This window comes from Chrysochloris asiatica, unplaced genomic scaffold (genome assembly GCF_000296735.1).
Source record: "Chrysochloris asiatica unplaced genomic scaffold, ChrAsi1.0 scaffold00003, whole genome shotgun sequence".
Classification (NCBI taxonomy): Eukaryota; Metazoa; Chordata; class Mammalia; order Afrosoricida; family Chrysochloridae; genus Chrysochloris; species Chrysochloris asiatica.
In genome coordinates, this window is record NW_006408521.1 from 18338720 (window position 1) to 18348673 (window position 9954).

The following is a 9954-nucleotide window of genomic DNA, read 5'->3' on the forward strand; positions in this document are numbered from 1 at the left end:
TCTAGAACATAGCTTTAGTATCATATTTATCACAAGTGATATTAAAACAACACCCTAACAAATCAATTATATTTAATAAATGTTTTACGTGTAATGAGTCTTGTTCCTACCAATCTGCATTGTGACTGTAGAAACCCATAAATAAACATAGCAAGCATCAGAAGGGAACTCGCTGAACGGTGTCAAGGTTAATAATAAGTAAAATGTTATAAGTAGAGACAGGACAGCGACAGCTGCACAACATTCTTGGGGGCAAGGACTTTGATAACATGAAGTCAGACAATGAGCTCAGTTTTTGCTGTTACTTTGGGTGAACAGAAAATTCCCTGTCTTAATAATAAGGAAAACTACAATTCTTTTATAAAATACAATTGTTTTGCACTGAAAACCTGATGTCTGCCACTGGGAAGTCAGGGGTATATGGAGCAATGTTGGAAGAAGACACAGATCAAAGCTATGAGAATGTACTGGCTGAGATTCAGTCGTTTCAGCTGCCCATCGGGGCTACTCTAAGGTAGGGCTCCTTTAAATTGTAGTTTTTATTCTTTGGTGGCAATAGGTATTCTTTTCACTTCTTTTTAGGTTTTCATCTATTTTAACAGAATTCTTTCTCTATAACAGAATCAAAACAATTATTGGAAAACAGTTCTGTGTACCTAACCTCAAAGTTTTCTTATTCTTAGAAACATTACAATAAATGAAAAAATCCACCTTTCTTGTACATTATTCTTGTTTTCTGATTTATCAGTACCAGGTTAAAAATATAAATGACTTTCAAATAATCAAAGAGGGTTTTGTGCCGTCTCCAAAGAGATAATCTGTCTTTATTTATATGAGATTTCAATTGTTTTATTTAAGATATCACTTAGTGAAAAACTCCCAGGGAAACTAGACAGACATATTAATGAAACAAATTCATATTTGAATTGTAAAGAATGGGGAAAAAAAAGGCAGAACACTTCTTTGTATTTTGGCTATTCTCTTGTGTATATGATAACCTCTTAGATAAGTATATTTTTATTTCTACATAAGATCTGAAAATAGTTTCTTTGGCAATATGGGTATTACTTTGCACTGTTCAAGAACAGGATTAAATGAAAGACTGTGTACCTTTGTGTTAAAAGGTTGGCTTTCCAAAATTTAATTCTCTCTTTCTGCCTGTATCAGCGTGGAAACATGGTAGCAATCACTGGATGTGATAGTGAGAGTCAATAAATATTTGTAGACTAATATTTGTAGATTCATTGAATTTTTTTTTTTTGGGGGGGGGGGTACTATCTCCTCAACCTCAGAAAGGCCTCTGAGTGCTTTGAAATTCACTCCAGCTTACATCTGAATAAATGTTTCCTAAATGTTTAAACTTGATTTTTTTGTGGTAGACATAAATCTGAATCTCTTCAAAGGACATAGGGTATTACTGGAGCCATGATACGCTACTGAGATTTATAAAAGTATAGGTGTAACTGCAAAATCATTACAGCTCTAGTATAACTAGTCTATGCACTTTCATCTTATCTGTGTATCATGAACATTCCTGTGAGGAATGGTAGGTATTTTTAATCCCATGTAATAATAGAAGAAATCAGAGCTCTTTACCAATGGGAAATGCAATGATGCTTTTTCCATATGGAATGCACATTATACTATACCAACACCTTCTAAAACTTGGGCATTTGCCTGGTGGCTAGGTCAGCAATCTAAAGGGAAATGAAAAAAGAGGGTGAAAGGGGCCTAGAGTTGTTTTAGCCACGATTGCTTCTGATGCCATCACTACTTCTAAATTCTCCATCTCCAACCCCTCAGCCTCGTCATCTTTCCCCTGGTCTCAAAACCGTGGCCAATAACTACAGACTTTGTCCTTCCTGAGAACAATCCTCTCAGCTACACTTGCTCTGACCCTGAACCAGACTTTTATTTTGGTTCCTGAATATTCTCTACCCTCTGTTCTCAGGACCAATAATCTTGCACCTGATATTCCAAAAGAAAAAAAAAATCAGTTAGATCTGGCACAGCATTTTCATGTCCTTGCCGGCAAGAATGGAGATGGCACAAATATTGTCCCCACTTGTTGCTTTGTCACCACCACGGCCTGGGATGCTCATGGTGAGCTTCATGTTTGGACTATGTAACAAGGGGTAAAAACACTTTGCTCTGAAAGTCGGCATTAAACACATCAGTGTCATTTTGGAGGACACAGTGGAATCCTAACTTTCCTTTATCAGGACAATATGAGTTTTCCTAAACTCTTGCTCTAAGTTTTTCACTAGATGAAGAATTTGGGGGGTGGCATTTGATGCTTCTCTACAAATATAAGACTTCAAAATGTTCATAGAAAAATGGAATTAAAAGATAACAGGAATTTTCCATGAACTTTTTGAACACCACCTCCCATGCTATACAGGTCATTGATACCCCAGTGTCAGCTATTGGGTTTCACTGCTCATGTGTAACATATTAGCTCATGGGCAAACTGTGAAGCTTGAAAAATACAGATAGATCTTCCATTTTGACCAAACTAGACAGTGCTATTTGATACTATGCCCTGTGATTTGCTTTCTCCTGGTGCTCATAGTTCCTATCCTTTGCTCTAGTCTGCCTGTCAAATAAAATCCTCCTCATTTTGCAAGTCACAGCTTAACTGCCATTCTTCTGTGAAGTCACCCATGATCCCCCAATTCCCTCTTTTAAAGCCCCAAGGAACTCACACATTTTTTATGTTTCATGTGTGTGTGTGCTGAATTATAGTTTAAGATTCTTGAGGGCAGGCTTGTGTCTTTCTTATATCTTATTTTGTCTCCAGAAATTTCCAAAGTGCCTGACACATTGTTGTTGTTAAGTGCTACATAAATAGTGTTGAACTAACTTATTTATTGGTCCAGTTGATCAACTGGACTGGTAACTAACATCACGATAAACAGAGAAAAGACTGAAGTTGTCAAAGACTTCATTTTGCTTGGAACCAAAATCAACACTCAAGGAAGAAGTCAAACAATGTATTAAATTAGGTAAATCTGCTGTAAAAGACCTCTTTAAAGTGTTAAAGAGCAAAGATGTCACTTTGAGAACTAAGGTGCACCTGTCATGGTATTTTCAATTGCTTATATGCATGTGAAAGTTGGACAATGAATAAGAAAGACTATAGAAGAACTAATGCATTTGAATTATAGTGTTGGCAAAGAATATGGACATACCATGGACTATCAGAAGAACAAATAAATCTGTGTTAGAAGAAGGAAAGCTAGAATGCGCCTTAGGAGTCAGGATGACGAGACTGTCTCTCATACTTTGGACATGTTGTCAGGAGGGGCCAGTCACTGGAGAAGGACATCATACTTGTCAAAGTAGAGGATCAGTGAAAAAGAGGAAGACTCCCTCCCAACAAGATTGACTGACACAGTGGCAGCAACAAGATCAAATACAGCAACGACTGTGAGCACAGCACAGCACAACGCGGGCAGTATTTCATTCTGTTGTTCATAGGTCGCTATGCACTGGAACCGACTCGAGGGCACCCAACAACAACAGATTATATGAGCTTGTGGGCTAAGGGTGATTTTGTAAGTCAAAAGAAAGGAGGTAGTATAGAATGAATGTTGTTATTTCCATGAAGAAGAGGAAGTATTTTAATAGCTACAAGCTGTAAGGGCAGAGAGGGTGCAAAGGGGGTATAGTTGGAGGCAGCACTGACCAGCAGGGCTGCAAAAGCCCTGTCACAAGTCCCAGAATGGACAGAGAGAACATTGAGACGACGGGACTGGGGATGCAAGAGCCGTACCTTCCTAAGCAAAGACCTGCAGCTGGGAATTGGAGTAGGTAGAATATAGGGTTTTCTAATTCTCTCGTCACTGTCACAGAAGAAAGGCATGGCTTCAACACACATTTTCTGCTATAGAATCCTAAACTCTAGCTTCCTCTCTCTGCCCATCTTGTTCTTCAGGTGGGGAATCTGAGGTGCCCTGTTCAAGGTCAGGGTTCACATCAAGGCCTAGTATGGTAATGCAAAAAACTCATAAATGGTTTCTATCAGTATCATCAAGGGTGTCTTACAGCTCTACTTTCAAGGAACTGCCGAATTCTTCCTGGCACAGTCACCCTACAGGTCATGAGGGGATTGCTGAGAACAAGAATTATGATACTACTGGAAATGTCATTGGCCATAGTCTCTCTCACCCTTCCCAGGCTGCATTTCCCCCACCTCCTGATTTCATACTTCCCTGCTTCCCAAGCAAGTTATCTCCAGGTGGTCCAGCCTGTCTCCTGCCTGGATTCTCCACTGGGTCAGCTCCTTTGTTTGGATGGAAGAGTGGACAGGAATCAGATGATTCTGAGGTCCTATGTCTGTTTTCATTCTATGTGTTATGAATGAAATAGTTTTCCCCCAAAATATATGTCAACTTGGCTAGACCATGGTTCTCAATATAATGTAATTATTCTCCATTGTGTGATCTGGTATAATTATTCTCTGTCTTGTAAATCCTCACCTCTATGATATTAATGAGGCAGAATTAGTGGCAGTTAGGTTAATGAGGCAGAATACAATCTATAGGATTTGGTTGTATTTTAAATCAATCTTTATGAGATACAAAAGACATAAATCAAGCAAGCAAAGATAAGAGAAACCAAGGAAGAATAGCCAGGAGTGGAGTATGTCCCTTGGACCCCGAGTCCCTGCACTGAGAACTCCTAATCTCAGGAGCAGATCGATGCCAAGACACATGGAGATCTCTAAGGAAAGAAGCCAATAGAGATAACGTCTTCCCTTAGAGCTGGCACCCAGGAGTCCTGGTGTGGCACTGAAGGATAAGCACTGGGCTACTAAATGCAAGCTTGGTGGTTCAAACCCACCAGTCACTCCTTGAGAATGCTATACAGAGTCACTATGAGTTGGAACTGACTCAACAGCACTTAACAACCACAAGTCTTCTAAACTGTGAGAGAATGAATTCCTATTGGTGAAAGGTATCCACTTGTGATACTTTTGCTACAGCAGCATTAGACAGCCAAGACATTGAGCATTAGTAGCATTACTTATAGTATTAGATTTGAAGGAGAAACAGTTTCAGCTCCATTTACAGTAAAACCTGGGAAAGTCAGAACGTGTGAAAAGCAGAAACCTGTCAGAGAAGGAAAATGCAAATAGTTCCCACTAATCAGAGAGTGAAGGAGCTCTGGTAGCGTAGTGGTTACGAATCAGGCTGTGAACTGCAAAGTCAGCAGTTCGAAACTACCAGCTGTTCCGCAGGAGAAAGATGAGGCTTTCTGCTTCCATAAAGATTTATAGCCTCGGAAACCCTATACAGGGTCGCTATGAGTCAGAACTGACTCCACGGCACATAACAACAACAATCAGAGAGTGAGAGAAAAGTGGTAACTGCACCCTGCCTTCTGCAGACAACTTAGGAGACCTGGAAAACACAAGCAGTTCCATTAACTTCCAGCTCTCACAGGTTTCACTGTAGCTTATTCATGCTGCCAATGAGACTTCCATTGAAGACATCCCAGATGTTGCTGTTAAGTGGTATTGAGTTGGTTCCGACTCATAGCAACCCTGTATAGGGTTTCCGAGGAGCAGCTGTTGGATTTGAACTGCAGACCTTGTGGTTAGCAGTCCTGTGCCTATCCTACAGTGCCACTAGTGCTCCTTAGAAGAAGACAGGTAGGTACAAACTCCCTAGCAGGGGTAGTCTGGAATTAGCTTTGCTGCTCTAATCTCATTATCCTGGGCTTCATGATTCCCATGTTGCAACCATATGCTAATTTCCACAGCATTTTCTCATTCTGTTTAGATTTTCTGATTTTCACTCCCCTTAGTGGATTATGAGTTGGGCTGCTAACTGCAAGGTCAGCAGTTTAAATCCACTTGTCGCTCCATGGGATAAAAAAGAGTTTTTCTGCTCCTATAATGATTTACAGCCTTGGAAACTCTATCAAGGGGGTCCATAAGTCAAAATTGATTCAACAGCACACAACTACCACCACCTCCATTTGGCCTAGATGTCGTGGAGTGGCACTGTAGGATAAACACTGGACTGTTGTTGTTGTTAGTACCTTTGTCAGTTCTTACTCGATGTTGTTAAGTGCTGTCGAGTCAGTTCTGACTCATAGTAATTCTGTATAGAGTTTCTGAGGAGAGGCTGGTGAGTTTGGACCACCGACCCTGTGGTTCAAACTTACCTTTTGGTACAGTACTTTATCCTACGGTGCCATACCAGGAGTACACAATGAGACACTGTATAGGGTTTCCAAGGAGCAGCTGGTGGGTTTGAACTAACCAACTTGTGTTTGGCAGTCCAGTGCTTATCCTACAGCACCACACCAGGAGTCCAAGCCCTGAACTGCTAACCACAAAGATGGTGCTCCTCGGAAACTCGATACAGGTAGTTATGACTCGAAACCCAGTCTCAGGCACTTAATAACAACATACCTGACTCCTTACCGGCCCTTTCCTCTAAGGGGCATGCCTGTATCTGGTAGCTTCTAATCTCTGTCTACAATGTAGAATCAGCCAGACAGCATTACCAAATTTCATGAACAAAGACAGGCTAGCATCTCAACTCTAATGAATGGATAGTGGGTTGCCTGAATTCTCATATTGAGGATGATTCTAATGAATTAGTGATGCCTGCTGTGATCTTGAGGTCCCTGGGTGGTGAAGTGGTTAATGTGCTCCACTGCTAACTGAAAAGTTGGTGGTTCTAATCCACCTACAGACACCTCAAAAGAAAGGCCTGGTGAGCTGCTTCTGAAAACTTAGCCATTAGAAAACTTAGCCTATAGAGTACAGTTCTACTCAAACACATGGGCTGACATGTTGTTGTTGTTGTTGTTAGATGCCACTGAGTTGGCACCGACCCATAGCTGTCTTATGCACAGCAGAACAAAACATTGCCTGATCCTGGGCCAACCTCACTATTGTTGCCACGCTTGAGTCCATCGATGCTGCCACTTGGCCAATCCATCTCTCTGGGGGTTTTCCTCTTTTTCTCTGACCCTCCACCTTACCAAACATGATATCCTTCTCCAGCGACTGGTCCCTCCTGACAATATGCCCAAAGTATGAGAGATGAAGTTTGGCTATCTTGGCCTCCAAGGAGCAAGATAACATTATTTAGACAGAAATGTTATTTTGGCTATCACCATGGTCTCAGAATAGGGCAGTAGCAGTGTTCATAACATTTCTTTACCATATTCTAAAAGTTCCTGAAGCTAGACCCCACCCGTTAGATCATAGGAAACTGACTCAAGCCTAGGTGTAGCCTGGGGCCCATTATACCTCTTGGAGTGGAGCACGTATGTTGTTAGTCACTTGGAACCGGTCCTGAAATCACAGGCTGCCTGAACTGATTTGAGTTCAGAAGTCACAGTATGTCTTGTTGTTGTTGTTAGGTGGTGTCGAGCTGATTCCGACTCATAGCAATATAATGCACAACAGAACAAAACCCTTCCAGGTCCTCACCATCCTCACAATGGTTAAGCTTGAGCCCATTACTGCTGCTATTGTACCAATCCATTTCATTTGGGGGCTTCCTCTTTTTCACCTTACCTAGCATGATATCTTTTCTCCAAGAACTAGTCCATCCTGGCAGTATGTCAAAAGTATGAGAAACAAAATCTGGCCATCCTGGCTTTCAAGGAGCATTCCGGTTGTACTTCTTCCAACACAGATTTGTTTGTTCTTCTAGTAATCCACGGTACTTTTAATATTCTTTTCCAACACCATAACTCAAATGCATCAACTCTTCTATGGTCTTCTTTGTTGGTGTAGCTGATCCTGAGACAAGAAAATCTGTGGACACATTGTAGGGCACTGCCAAGTTGTCTGCTGTTAAGTGCCGTCTCTGACTCAGAGCGACCCACTGTAGGATTTCTGAGGCCTTAAATATTTTGGGGAGCAAAAAGTCTCATCTTTCTCCCAAGGAGTACCTGGTGGGTTTGAACTGCTGACCTTGTGGTTCACAGTCTTGTGCTTATTCTCTAGAAAGCCTCTTTTTTCTCCTGCGGAGTGACTGGTGGGCTGGTGGAGTTATTTTGTGAAGTGCCGTCCAGTCAATTCTGACTCATAGTGACCCTGTGTAGGGTATCCAAGGCTTTTAAATCTTTGTGGGACATGAAAGCCTCATCTTTCTTCCAAGTTGCGGCTGGTGGAGTTAAAGAGAGAGAAAGGGCATTTCCAAAGAAGGTCCTGCAGAGTGCTGGGAAAAACCGCAGGAAAAGAGTACTGTAAAGGTGACATAGCAGAAGAAATGTTTGTAATTGTTTTATCGTAATAGAATTGGTTTACACTTGTATTCATAGACTCTCTTGGGCTATATTCCAGAAACTGACCATGAAGTTTCATCAGTTTAACTGCAAACAGGAAATTGTATCATTCTGATGCTAAGGCTTTTACATTTATTTTTTTTCTAACTTTTAACTTTTTATTGTGACTTGAGTGAAGGTTTACAGACCAGATCATCAGTTGTACATTCAACAAATCACATACTTTGTTTCATTACATGGTTGCAATCCTCTCCATGTACCAATGGTTAACAGGATTTAGCTCTATTTACTTTAACTATTGCATTCTTTCCTATGTCTCCTGCTACCTTCATCTTTCCTCTGCTAACCTCCCTCTTGTATAATGTCTGCCCTGTCACCCAACGTTACTCTCATACAATGTTTGTCCTTTTGTGATTGACTAATTTCATTCAACATGTTTTCCAGGTTCAACCATCTTGTGAGGTGTTTCATAGATTCATTATTCTTCAACGTTTTGTAGTATTCCACTGTGTGTATGTACCAAAGTTTGTTTATCAATTCTTCTGTTTTTGGACATTTAGGCTGTCTCCATCATTTTGATATGTCTCTTGTAGACAGCTTATTGAAGGATCTCATTTTCTTATCCATCCTACTCTTTATGTCTCTTGACTGGAGCATTTAATCCATTTATATTCAGTGTAATTATCAATAGATATGAATTTATTGTTGTAATTTCTCTGTGGGTTGTTTTTTTTGTGTGTGTGTGGTACTGCTGAGTTCTTTGTTCTGCATGGTTTTCTATGCTGAGTTCATATTATTTGTGTGTTTTTTTTTTTTTTTCATTTTCATTTCTGTTATGTTAATGTTTGCTAAATCTTTCTGATTGCTCTCTTTTTAAATTTGTATATGCAAGTATATTATTTTTCTTTGAACTTACTCTGTAATGTATTAATTTTTCCCTGTTTAAAATGGTTTTATCTTAAAATCAACTTGACTTTCTTGCCATATGGAGGTTCTGTATCTACAGTATTCCCTCTTTTTGCTTTATTGCTGACTTCATTATACATTGTTATCTCCGGTTCCCTATTTGTAGGCTTCTAGATTTGTTTTACTTTAAATCTTTCTACATTTGGATTCTACCACTCATCTGTCAGTTTGTCATACTGTGGTGGCTTGCATGTTGCTTTTATTCTGGAAGCTATGCCACAGGTATTTTAGATACCAGAAGGGTCACCCATGGTGGACAGGTTTTAGCTGAGCTTCCAGACTAAGACAGGCTAGGCAGACGGAGAGACAGACTACTTCCGAATATTTGTTGTTGTTGTTAAGTGCCGTCAAGTTGATTCTAATTCACAGCGACCTTATATAGGGTTTCCAAGGAGCAGCTGGTGAGCTTGAACCACAGTTCAAATGACTTTGCAGTCTGACGCATTAGCTTACCACACCACACCGGGACTCTGAATATTTAGTCACTGAAAATTTTATGAATAACAATGGAACACTGTCAGATAGCACCAAAATATCGGTTACTGAAACATGACGAATAGCACCAGAATATTGTCAGATTAAGTACCAGAAGATGAGCCCCTCACATTGGAAGATGCTCAAAATATGACTAGGGAAGAGTTGCTTTGATGGTATGAATGAGGTAAAGCCTTCAGGACCTTCTTTTGCTGATGGGGCACAACTCAAAATGAAGAGAAACCACTGTAAACA

At 40.3% G+C, this 9954-nt stretch overlaps 1 protein-coding gene across 1 annotated transcript in view; it reads left to right on the forward strand.

Annotated features, from left to right (window-relative positions):
- The first annotated feature begins 403 nt into the window (after nt 1-403).
- EXOC6 (exocyst complex component 6) overlaps nt 404-9954 on the forward strand; it is a 282222-nt gene continuing 272671 nt past the window's right edge. Inside the window, exon 1 of the mRNA XM_006831144.1 lies at nt 404-514. Within this exon, the coding sequence (XP_006831207.1) occupies nt 429-514 (86 nt within the window). The 5' untranslated portion in view covers nt 404-428. The remainder of the gene's footprint in view (nt 515-9954) is intronic.